Source organism: Limanda limanda, chromosome 1 (assembly GCF_963576545.1).
Source record: "Limanda limanda chromosome 1, fLimLim1.1, whole genome shotgun sequence".
Classification (NCBI taxonomy): domain Eukaryota; kingdom Metazoa; phylum Chordata; class Actinopteri; order Pleuronectiformes; family Pleuronectidae; genus Limanda; species Limanda limanda.
Window position 1 is genome coordinate 32226567 of NC_083636.1, and position 13129 is coordinate 32239695.

The following is a 13129-nucleotide window of genomic DNA, read 5'->3' on the forward strand; positions in this document are numbered from 1 at the left end:
AAGGATAGAACTCCATCTTGCTTAAGGTGACAAATTTATTAAAGTCCTGCCATTTAATCAGGAATCATCATCATTATCATCACCAGAAGGAATAAATAAGACATAAAACATTTCCCACATAAACAAACATATACATCAGACCCCGGGTGCCATAGCAGTTGGTCCTTGGGGAGGTTGTTTTCAGTAGAACAAAACGAACAAGATACATCTGAGAACACACAAATGCATAGTAGTAATTGGACCCCTAGGTACCATTTAAGACAACATCTACATTTTTGTCTATGTCCCTGTTTAAGAATGTACAAAGTCCTCACATCTGGGTTCTTATTCATGTCCAAGAAGGGGTTTGTATAAAAATAAAGTCTCCACAATGATAAACCATTATATTTATATATATGTAGACATTTGGCAACAACCAGACATTTAAAGACTCTGATCTTAGAACGGATTTCTGCACCTGAACTCACTGTAGAAAACAGAAAGCAGTGGGAGGAGATGAGAATAAGAGGGCGTGAAGATCCAAATGATTGAGTCTGTACATTGTTCTGAAAAAAGCTTATTGTGGTATCTGCAAAAAATGAAACAATTTTGACAGATTCCTTTCTTTTTCTACACTTCTACTAGTGACGGACCACTGTTAGGCTGTGAGACTGTAAGTGCTTTTGAGGAGGGGCATCTCTCTCCACCATTCTATCCAGATATTGAACGCTAATACCTGTAAATCAGAAGTTGGTGAGATCCAAGCCAAGGATAGTAGTCTAGTCCTTAACACGATAACTGCCCATTTCCTAAAATCCAACAGAAGACACAGAGAAAACCGAGAAAAAACTGTCCAATGTCTTGTCCATAACCAATCAAAACTGCCCGTGGTCCACTTCGTCTAACCAGGAGGCAGGACTGGCAGGAAAGTCTGGGTATCCTCCGCTGCTGCCCGTCGAGAGGTCCGAGCTGGGTCCGTTGGCTGCCCCCATGGAGACCCTCACTGCAGGGTTGATCCCGGGCCCGCTGCCCTGCGTCATGATAGAAAGGCCGGATTCCGGGTAGACCAGGCTGGAGATGAGAGGCTGGTGCCTGGGTAGCGCCTGCAGTGGCCCTGGCGACTGAGGAAGGCCGTACGGGCTGTTGGAGCGAATGTCGTGGAACTGGTCCTGAGAGGGCAGGACGCCGTGCTCCAGGGGGAAGGAGCCGTGGTTGTTGCCCCCTTGGCGGCTGCCCAAGCCCGGAGAGGACTCACTGAGGCTGCTGTAGATGCCGTTGGTGTGGCCAAGCTCTGACATGGGTGGTTCGTCTGTGCAAAGAGGACAAGGCAAAATTTATATTTTCCATAAGACATTTTGTATATTTCTTTTATTCCAGTAAAACATAACCATCTTATTTCAATGTATTCCGGACAAGTATGGCAGCAAAGTAAATCCAAACTAATCGCCTATCTCACATTATGTTTCAACTTTTGTGAATGAAATGCTAAATTTTATTTGAACAATAACTGTCCAGAGAGCCCTAAACTGAGGAGTCATCACCAGACATGAGACAGGGTGCAGTTTTGTTAGTACTTTTGAATTAGCGTTAACCACAAAATAAATTAAATTGATGGTGTTAATGCACGTGCTCGAGCACAAAGATCTCTCTCGCGTGCATCAGATTCCAAGTGGCAGGTATACAGACTATGAGGTCTGACTGCGTGGATGGTAAACATGTAATGGACCATACCACACAAGGTAGCGGGAGCAAGCACATGGCAAATAGTGCTGCAAATAGCAAAGCACACACCAAGTTAGTGATCTGGTATGTTATGAGAAGTGTAAAACATTTGTTGGTTCTTTATGGCCGGACAAATTAAAATATGCCGGACTGCCCGGGCTAAGCAAGCTTGCTTCCCGATAGCTTGGAGAGCTTTGCCCCTCCTCAGTTACTCATTCTGAAATGAGACGCTGCACAAACTGCAGAATAAAATGCCATGATAGAGTCAAACACAAAAAAGAAAAGACTAATATATATATAGCATTTAAGCATGTTCCTTTCATAATGTTAATGAGTTAGCTGTGAGGGAAAATAACAATTCAACTTCTCCTGGCGTTGATAAACCATTTCAGGAATATATCAATCTTATCTGGAACTATACAAAACATGACTTTTGCATTTTTAACATTGCCAAACATCCTCCTTTTTAGCAAAGGCATACAGTAGCAAGATGAGTTTACAATGCTATTCTACAGCCCTGTCGGACAAATTAGCAGAATTGTGGCAAATTGTGAAAAGCAAAGGTGTTAACAAGCTCATGCTTTTATTTGATAGGCCTCTTTTTGTGGAAGAAATTTTGTCACGTCATAGTAGGTGTAAACATTTAGGTGTAAGTAATGAAATTACTAATGGCTGAATTCCATTTATCTTTATCTTTATGTTCAGTTTCTTTTAAGGTCTTGAATTGAACAAAGCCATCATGACCCGGATTGGCCTCTGTGACTCAGCTCATTGAGTGCTGTGGGGTCTTTACCTGTGAAGGACACCTCTGCGTCGCTGTCCATTCCCTCCTCCTGGATGCTGTCCTTATCAGACTTGGAGCCCCCCCGCGAACGCTTCATGTTGCGGAAGTACTGGCCCCACCTCTGCCGACCGGCGTCTTTCTTCAGCCTTTTCTCTTTAGCCCGTCTGTTCTGAAACCAAACCTGCCGGGGGGGAAATACAAGATTTATAACCATGTAATGACTGTGATTACTTCCTAGAATACATTTCACTATCTGAAACAAATGTCTGAAAATAGATAAATTAGGTCAGATAACAGGTTTTGTAAAAGACCTTGACTATAAATATATCCTTTTAGTTTTTGGCCCTCATGTTTCTCACACACAAGCCAAAGTCTGCTACATCAAAGTCCTCTTTCCTTGATGCACATATCCTGGTTTTTACGCATTAAAAACAAAAAGTGAACTTTCAAGGACTGTCTGGACACGACTTCCCACTTGGATGAGTTCAAGTGGGGGGAACTAAAGCAGTGACACTGAACAGTATTCCTGGGACTATGCAGCGTCCCCTGCACTAGATTTATCACTCACTTAATGAACTTCACAACAGCTACAAGTTGTAATCACCTCCGGGGGCAGACAGGTTAGTGTGCGGCTGACTTCAATTAGTCAGTACATGTATGTCCTGTATCGTTTTCTTGCTTTTACATTCGAAAAGATAAAATACACATGCTGTGTATATGGTCCGACTGGAAAGTGTCTCAAATCTCGCCAATGCTGTCGTTTACAGTTTCTGATACAAAATGCATGAACGACCCATTTCTGTTTAATTTCATCTCGCACACAAAATTAATCCATTTCAGTCACAGGCACAAAGAGCAGTTTTACATTCTCCTTAATGATATTCCGCCCTGAGTGAACCCCCCCTTTTCACCCCTTCCATTTTACTGAATAATGAGAAGCATTTTAGTGGCTTCCGTCTCTACTTTTGTCCTTGCAAATAAAACAATATATATGACCACCACCCAGCCACCAGTGTGCGGCTCTTCAGCAGTGGACAATATGCGAAGGGCCCCTCTTAGCATTGTTAACGAGCTTGCACTTAAACCACGCTGACTTTCGCTCGGACTTCATTTTACTCAATCTGGCCGTAAATTCCCCCCACACAACGCACTCTGTCGTACGGTGAGCTTGTGCCAGTTCAACCGCGATTGTCCCTTGATAATGAAGCCCAGACACTAATGGAGTAGCCTTTAATGGATAATAATGTGCAGCTTTATACCTGCACCACTCGCATGTCCAGGCCCGTCTCGGACGATAGCTGCTCTCGAACATGGCGTGCAGGTTTGGGAGAGTTGTTGTAGGCGTTCTTCAGCGTCTCCAGCTGCTTGGCCGTGATGGTTGTTCGTGGCCTTTTTGCAGTCGAGTCTGCTTCTGAAACAAAGAGCAGACGATACACAATGTGAGCTGGGAGTGAACATATCCTGTTCGTATGTGAGAACTCAATAATGTCAATTTTGCTCTTTATCAGGAATGAAGAGAGTAATGGTCAAATAAGAAAAAAAAATTCTGTGATATTTTACTCCCATGTCAGTGTTTGAAATATTTGTTGTCTCTAGTATAGAAATAAAAGTGTCCTATGTAGAGAAAAAGCCTATAAGATAAGATAATCCTGTATTAGTCCCATAATGGGGAAATTTGCATCAGCATAGGAGGCAATTGAAAAATAGACACCAGGAAAGTAATAATGAATAAACATGCAATATAATTACAATGAATTATAAAATATGAATAGAATAGGATATAACATATAGACTGAAAACTAGCTATATACAGTGTGAGAATACAGTGAAACAGCCCATTAGCCATTGAATTGCACCAACGTAAATTAATATTGCATAGTTAATAGTGGAGTGTACTGTTTCTATTCAATTAATGATAATAAAACAAAAAAATTATGTTTACTCTATAGCAACTGATGATATAGAACAGCCTCTTAAATACACAACTTTCTAATTCATCCTTAATGGATAAATGTTCTTCTGCCTATAAACTAAACTCTGGCATCCTGTGCCTAATTGCATCATGTCTGCACATCTGTTGGCCAGCACAGCAAAATATTTTTTTTTAAAAACCATCATCCAAATGGATGCTGCCCAAGTAATTGCGCCCTCTCATTAGTAAAATAAACGTGTGTGTTTTTTGCGAAAAGTTGCCGCGTAAATCAGTGCATGGTGTCGAGCAGTAAATTCAAACAAACAGATGGGGAGATAAAACTTGACCATGGCCGGGCTGTCCTGTGAGGAGCAGAGGCTGCTGGGATTTTTTTCTGTAAAGTTAATGGTGTTGGTATTAAACTAGGGATCTGATGAAAATGTGTGTTGTAGGTGTGTAAACAGTGTGTGGCAAAAAACACAAGCATCTGTTAACTATTTCATGACAGCACACATTCTGGTATATTAGACAGCCACAAATTAACTGAAAGAAAAACACAAATTGAGAATCTGTAGCAATAACCAGGCCCACATGAACGTAAAGAAACACGCAAAACACAGATATTACTAGCTTGTAGGTAGATATGCCTATTAATAGTATTATGTATAGTATTGTACTGTCGTATAATGAGCATCTTCTTTTGCAATCTTTGTCTAGAATATTGTCCCTATAAGAGATGACCCCAAAATTAAATGTTGCATAATTAAAAAAAGAGATCCAGAAGCATTAGAGTTATTATTGTAATTTGTGTCTTGTGCATTCAGTTTTAGTACACAACTGGTACACTGCTGTTTGAGCCACATACTGTACATGAGTTACTGCTAACTATCTTTACAATACCAATACATGAATTAGAGAAGGTGGCTTAATCCTATAAACACAACCAAAATGTGCATGCACTCTAAATGTTAAAATATACCATGTGTCATTTTATTCCATTAAATCTTTTCTTCCAATTTGAAACATATCTTCAAATCATTGTAGATGAACAATGAATGCACCTAATATTATTAGAAGCATGATATAATTATCATGTTGTAAATAATAGGAGCACAGACACAGAGACCGTGTGTGTGTGTGTGTGTGTGTGTGTGTGTGTGTGTGTGTGTGTGTGTGTGTGTGTGTGTGTGTGTGTGTGTGTGTGTGTGTGTGTGTGTGTGTGTGTGTGTGTGTGTGTGTGTGTGTGTGTGTGTGTGTGTGTGTGTGTGTGTGTGTGTGTGTGTGTGTGTGTGTGTGTGTGTGTGTGTGTGTGTGTGTGTGTGTGTGTGTGTGTGTGTCTCTCTCTGTCTCTGTCTCTGTCTCTGTCTCTGTCTCTGTCTCTCTCCTCTGCACACGGGAACAATATGAAGAGTTATTGTAAACGGATCCCTTCAGGAGCAGAGTGTAAAGCCTCCGGGCCTCCTCTTTACGCAGCTCCCCATCGATTGGGTTGCGGGCAACGATGCAATTAGCACAGGTGGGTCAGAGTTTATGGGTGACCTCATTGTCACGTCATGTATTTAACGTGACTCACCAACAGGCCTTGCAGACTTTTTTTTTTCACCCACCCCTCCTCATGCGTAAAACACTGCGCATGTTGTTCTGTTCTCCGGACCGGACGCGCACACACACCTCTCTGTTTGGCGGTCTCGTAGTCGCCCTTGCAGACCAGCCGGCTGTCCTCCATCAGGTAGTACTCGTCCCCTGTGGCCAGCTGCCTCTTGCACACGATGCAGGCGAAGCAGTGCAGGTGGTAGACGAAGTCCTGCGCCCTCCTCACCACCTGGGTGGGCGGTATCCCCTGCTGACACGCGGCGCACTTGGTCCCGAATCTCCTTTTGGAAAATCAGAAAGTCGACATCAATAAAACTATAAATTGTAAAGCTATAAAAACGCATGTTTTTGCCACAGAAAAATCAACGGAAACCATGTTGAAACGGGTGCTGGGATGTACTCACTTGAAGAAATCCTCTTTGCAGTAGACGCTGTCGCCCCTGCTGAAGCACTTGTCCGCCAGCTGAGCCTGGCAGTCGCTGCATTTCAGGCACTTGCTGTGCCACTGGCGGTCCAGCACCTTGAGGATGAAGCGGTCCACGATGTGCTGACTGCAGCCGGCGCACACTGGGATCTCTGCAGGAGACACGAGGGAATCACCACGTCAGTTTTCAGTCAAAAATGTCGTCGTCGGGTGAATGTGCCACCGACGCGTCTTGTGCGTAATGTGCGGGCACTTAACATACTAATCTGCTGATGGTTGGACCTGTTCAATTATGCAAGAGCCTCAATAAGCTCTGTAGCTAAAAATAAACATCAGCGTGAATATTCTGTACAAGGAAATGCGTAATGATGATTTCATTTCAGATGGACACAAAATGTTTTCAATTTTGCGTTTCTTCTCTTTAAATATTTGAACATTTGGCCATTTTAATTTAAAACAATCTTTAAAATAACTTAACATTTTAACAATAACACATTTTACAGGAGTGAAAATTAAATTGACGTATAATAAAAACGATTGTAGCAAAGGTTATTTTTGTTCCCTAATATACTTTCACTTCTACCAACCTAATTATAATTATTTTTCACCTAATAACATATCTGTTATTTATGAATTAATAAAGCATTAAATGTATAAACCAAAATTAAGCATTATGGTGTAAAAGCAAGGAGTGGGGTCCGATTCAAAAGACAATCAAACACAATCTTTATTACTTTGTTTAGTATTTGGATAAATGCCTTTATACAAGATACACATTTGTCTTATGTACTTAAATAAACAGCATTAGGAGCTTTATTTTTTTAACGACTGCATTCAATTTGCAAACATTGTTGTATTTAGGCTTCAGTAAGATATAATTAAAATATTCACATACCCAGATTCAATCGATTAGTTTAAAAGCCTGTTATAGAATTATTAGAAATAAACATGGGCATCAGTGCACAACGATGCAGGCAGCCACCGTGGTATAAATACAAAACGTGAAGGATATATACGACATTTATTCTCTGTGTAAATCAGATTGAGGGAAGTTTACTGTATATCGCAGGATTTAAATTATGAGAAGCTTTTCTAATCGAGGTGTAAATAACCGTCTGGCGGAATTAACAGTTCATTCATTGTTAAAATGTCTGCAGTAATATTACGGATCTATGAGGCTGTCCAACAATATTCACTCAACGTAACAAACAGCCAAAGTAAAAAATAAGGACAAGCAGCTGCTGACATGTGGAGAAAGACGTTATCAGGCCTTTTTATTACTAATTAAACGAAGCTCAACCACTTCATATTCCATCCGCAGGAATCGCGTTCCCATTGTTCTGTTTTGGACAATTCATGCAACATTAACGAACCGTTTCTTCTGGCATCGCCGGCGAGCCCTGCACAGGGAGCCACGTCAGGAAACAGGTGTACCCAGCTCATCACTTATTCAACGCGCTCTGTACAACTAGAAAACCGCGGCCTATAGTCTCCAAAGGTACAGACCGACAAACGTGTCCGAGGCGATCTCACGGTGTAGGGCCCAACGTGGAATATCCAAAAATTTAGATGCATAATCTCAATAGAAATATCTTCAAAAGTGAATTCCCAGTTAAATCAGATACTCTGCTCACAGCTCGCCTGTTCAAAATGGCAGTGGAGGTGGAATCATGATTGTAGTGATCATAAACACACACACACAACCTCAACAATGTGCATGTGTTCCTGTTACTCTTCAGCATGAACAACCCTCTAAACCAGTGCGTAAAAATGCGTAAAACTAATTTTCCATTTTACTCCTTAGTGCTGCAGTTTAGCCCGATCCATCCTCCAAATTAAATATCGAAATATGTCGACACTTAGCCGATCATATGGATAAACAACGGTTAAAGCCAGATAAGTCGAAGTTGTAGATGCTTGATCCGAATCGAAATCTTAATGTGTAACTTTGGAGCAGGTCACTCCAATACCCAGCTGGTAGCCTGTCTGTTCAGAGATGACGGTGTATTGGTAAATAAAGGTATGGCCATGATTGTATTGATCGTGAAAATACAACAATTTAACGTGCACGACCTTCTGCATCCATATAGAACAAATGCGTAAAAATGCGTAAAACCAATTTACCAGTTCCAAACGCTGGGGAAGCGAATTAAAGGCTGATTTATCCTCCAAAACCAAAATAGTAACAGATCGAAATTTAACCGGACATATTGGATGTACAAAATGTAAAAGCTTGGAAATGGCATTTTATAAGATTTCGAGCAACGAAATTTGCACATTGCCAATTCCCCCAAATCAACACAAATACACAGCTGTAGGATCTATAATCCACACAGCACTGATGATACGGGCACATCATCAGCAGAGTGAACGAGTCCAACAGACAGCACCCTGAAGGCCCACTGAAAGACGCCATGCTCACACATGTATGATGACTCTGTACAAATCAATATCGGGAAAGATAAACAATGCATAAAAAAAGGATGATTCGATCATATCTTTGCTCTCGGTTACCTTTCCGTAGCTGCTCACTTTGGGACAGCAGAGCGAGGAGCATCTCCGTGTTGTGCTGTGCCTCTTTTGGAGAGTTGCGCTCAGCGTGTCCGTCCATCGCGCATGTTTTTACGCTCACATGCATGCAAATCACCCTCGTCTCTGGACGGTTCACCCACAATCACACGCCGTCGGTAGTTTTGTCGTAGAAAGAGAATAAAGCTCACCGGTGAGCGGTGTGGAGTTTTGCAACGCGGGGCTGTTGGAGCCCTTTTCAGGATTATACGAGCTGCAGCGTTTCCATGGGCGACAGGGAGATAGATTAACATCACCTGCCTACCGAGGGCTACCTTACCCGGAAGAGGAAAACACAGGAGGTGAGGAGGGGGAGGCAAATAGGAGGTTCAGTGTTGGGTGGTAACGTTACTCAGGGACGAGTTACTTTATGTATCCCATTACTTTTCATACAAGGGGACGTCAAAAAAGATATTTAGTTCCTTTACCTCCACTTTTCATTTGTTGCCTGAATTTGAATGATTACAAATCCACTTTTCTTCAACTATGAAACGTTGAATTCATAATTTTACGTTGCCTATTCTCATAATTGTATCGAACACATGGGGGAATTATGCACATTTGTGCAATCAGGGTTTTGTAAACTACGAGAGCCACACACCTCACATTGCTTTTGGAAAAGGAGAAGAAACATTTCCACGCATCATCCTATATCAACTGTTTCTGTATAGCTGTATCTGGGAGGACGTAAATTTTCTCGAGTTAGAAACCAAGCAACCCCTGAGCCTTTAGGCACAACATCAACAGGCTGATATCAATGACCCCCGTGTGAAAAATGCACCATGATGGACACGACAACAATTACAAATCACAAACCAGAAAAACTGGGCCCAATGATGCTGTTGGTTTATTCTGTAAAGTAGTATTTTCATGGCAATCCATTTTCATATCGATTCTAGGAGTGTCGTGCGTAAAGACCGGGGCCTGGGGGAAACGCTACATCTTGTTTCGAAGCTTGTTTGGTTTGTTCTTTTCTGTCATGAATTTATTTATTGATTGCGTTTCTTTGAAAAATGAAAACAGCAACGGGCCTTGAATTGTTCTTATTTTATAAATGCTCTATTTTATAATATAATTGCTCGTATTTCCACACTCGGTACAACTTTTGTTCGAATGACAAGAAACGTACTTTATATCGCTCTCACACACGCACCCACACACACGTACACACACGTATGAAGTGTTGCAGCAGAGTGCTCAAAGACAAGTGTTTATTTAGGGGAGAGATTGGCTGTTCAATAACATGTTGATCGGGCCAACACCCCAATAAATTTTATTGACACTGATCCTTGGCACAAAAGAGCGTCTGGGGAAATCACGGGTAGTGCCACAGCCAGGCGCGCCGCTGATGAATCTAAAATCAATGTCCTATTTGCCTGTATTTCAGGAGTATATGAAAAGCGTTTTTGGAGAAGGCTGCTGGGGTCCACGGGTGCCCCCTCTTTACTTCTCAGCTTTGTAATAATTTTTATGTCGTATTGATCGCTTCACTTTTGAGGGGGGAGAGGCCGACAGTAATGCGACAACAAAGCGATAAATGACCATCAGAGTAATGGTCAGTGCGTTAGAGAAAGACGCAGAGGAAATCTCGTTTTTTTTCCCCTTATGAAATTGTAAATTAAATTAATTTTGAATTATCATTTATCTCCAAGCTGCATTTTTTCAAAGTCAATCTAACATTAAATTAAAAAAAGGTATTATTTTGCTCAAAGTGACCACAGCCTGTCAAGCAAAATTGCGCAAAAGCTTATTCAAGAAACAGGCCAAACTTATGAAAACGGAATCCTCCCTTTTATCCTTGAATGCCACTAAATATTTAGATCAACAAGTTGGCTCTTTATCGAAAGCGTAAAATGGCGTCACTATCCCAGTCCCCACCACCTCCACCTTTTCCCTCAGGTGTCCCACCTGTCAGGGCAGGAATGTGACACCTGTTGGTGGTGGTGGAGGGGGGGTAGCTGCTCCTGCTTGCAGCCTGTCGTCCGCGGGTGGGACCCTCCGTCCGGGTGGGTGCGCGGTCTCCCCTCCACAGATCCGCCCTCTGTGCGAAATGACAGCACGCGCATAACATCTGCTGGTGTGACTCTTTTGCGACAATGAAGGCTCATTACAGATTCATAACGTCTCCCACACGCAGCGCAGAAGAAGCGCATCCAAACAGCCATGGGTTCAACGAGCCAGGGGGGGTTTTCCTTGCAACTTCTAACCCTGCATTCCCCCCATTCGGACAGCTCCAGACCACCAACCCAACATCATATGTGTGAAAGCTTGTTTGCAGGGCTGTGTGTGTTTTCCCACAATGTATTACAAGCACTCCCCTGTGTCCGTTTCACGCTTGTCAAGAGTTCACACAGCAACACAAGAGCCACCTCCCGTCATGCAGCGCTGATTCGCTTGTGGCCCATTATCCTCTATTTCACGCCTTATTGTCGTGGCCCATTCACGGACCCCGGGGCGTCCATTAGAGCGCACTGCTCTCTTTCCCCAAATCATAACACACAGTAAAAATGAGTCAAACTGCGGATCTTACCTTGGCCCGAACTGTACCGAGAGAAATTCCCGGTGCTCTGACAACTTGACCCCGGGTGTTCGAGCAACATTTTGGGAGATGCTCCGATGATCCAAGAGGTAGAGACGCACGACTTTACTAAAATTGAATGAAAAAAAAAACGAAAAAAGGTCTAGCCAGCTACTGAATCGAGGAGACGGATTTGAAAGCCGCACTTCCCCGGTGATTTATCCACTGGAGAGGGAGTCGAGCTCTGTTCGATGGAAGCTGGATTTGTGGAAAACGCAAGAAAGCACCTCCGTGGACCTCCCTCCTCTTGTCAGCCGCCAGGAACGCAAACTTTGAATATTCATGAAGTTTGATTCTCTGATTCCGTGTCGATGAAGCTTGTCGAGATGAGGTGGAGGGAGAAGTGTGTGACCATTGACCACCTGACTGTCTGTCTGACTGACTGACTGAGTCTGGCAGCCTGCGTCTTCACCTCGACTTGAAGTAAAGCGGCGGTCAGCGCTGCCTCTGTCCAGGGTGCTGAACGGAGGAGGAGGAGAGGAGGAGGAGGAGGAGGAGGAGGAGGAGGAGGAGGAGGAGGAGGAGGAGGAGGAGGAGGAGGAGGAGGAGGAGGAGGAGGAGGAGGAGGGGGGGGCTCTAAACGGGATGGAGGCGTGTGTGCTGCTCCTATATCCCGCGTATACACACACACTCACACACACGCGCACCCTCCCCCTCTTTGCTCCTTATCTGGTGCTGGGGTGCACGTGTCCGTCTTTCAAGGCGCACAATGGGGCAATTGGGCTCCGCTCACGGCACATTGTTGTCCTGCGTTTCCATCGCTGCGTCTCTCTTTTGTTTGGGGTAAAAATAGACAGCATCGCATTAATGACACAAGTGGAGGGAGCGTGCGTGCCGTTACGTTAGTGGAGCTGGTGTTATAAAGGGTACGCTTCAAATGATACATGTGTGTATTGACATATATTCGTTTAAAATGCTGTAAACGTTAAAAAGAGGAAAGTTCAGAAGAGAAATAGTTTTTTCCATCAACATTTTCAGAAGGGTCTACCTATAGATTTAAGAATATGACCATTAATTATAATATAAGCTTTAAGTAATATTAATTCAACTAATAAACACAAACAAATGACTACCATTTATTGTAAAATAGCTACAAGTGTTTTTTAATTATTTGAAATGCCGTATTAAATGAAAATAGAAAAGTTCACAATTTCTTTTCAATTCTAGATTTAGGAATACGACATGACAACCATTACGCAGAACAGAATATCATTTATGTTCAGATAATAATTGATCAAGGTAGAGAAAAAAAAACTGTCGAATGCAGAAATGCCCAAAAATCTAAATCTTATTTGTGTTTCTTGTAAATTTGCATCTCCAACACGCGCTTGCGCACAGCCGGGGCGCACTGGTTTGGCTACGTGCCATGCGCCCCCGTCCCTCTGACACTGTGCCAATTATCAACACAACGCACCAAACTCCTCTGACGTAGTCCTACAGCTTTGATTCAATTGTAGTCGCCCAGCACGCACACGGGCCCACGAGCGGTGTAAGCCAATTAGACCTCTGCTGTTCATTAGTCCACTCAGGACAATTAGCCTCCCAAAGTTGGAAATCAACCATCTCATC

The 13129-nt window shown here is 42.8% G+C and overlaps 1 protein-coding gene across 2 annotated transcripts; it reads right to left on the reverse strand.

Moving 5' to 3' along the window:
• Window positions 1-854: 854 nt before the first annotated feature.
• lhx3 (LIM homeobox 3) lies at window positions 855-11582 on the reverse strand. 2 transcript variants are annotated; one of them, XM_061077471.1, is made up of 6 exons: window positions 11513-11582; window positions 6395-6566; window positions 6069-6271; window positions 3745-3896; window positions 2495-2666; window positions 855-1288 (listed from the first exon to the last, which is right to left on the reverse strand). In XM_061077471.1, the coding sequence occupies exons 1-6, from the start codon at window positions 11580-11582 to the stop codon at window positions 855-857; spliced, it is 1203 nt and encodes a 400-aa protein (XP_060933454.1). The 2 variants fall into 2 exon arrangements, with proteins under 2 accessions (XP_060933454.1, XP_060933449.1); XM_061077466.1 differs by lacking the exon at window positions 11513-11582 and adding an exon at window positions 8929-9025.
• Between the last annotated feature and the right edge of the window lie 1547 nt (window positions 11583-13129).

What these genes read in the sequence shown, in the direction of transcription:
- lhx3 (XM_061077466.1), bottom strand. Translation starts at nt 9,025, where the DNA reads ATGGACGGACACGCTGAGCGCAACTCTCCAAAAGAGGCACAGCACAAC. An exon ending in TGCAAAGAGGATTTCTTCAA is followed by an intron (nt 6,272 to 6,394) that starts GTGAGTACATCC and finishes ATTTTCCAAAAG; the next exon opens with GAGATTCGGGACCAAGTGCG. An exon ending in CGAGACCGCCAAACAGAGAG is followed by an intron (nt 3,897 to 6,068) that starts GTGTGTGTGCGC and finishes TCTTTGTTTCAG; the next exon opens with AAGCAGACTCGACTGCAAAA.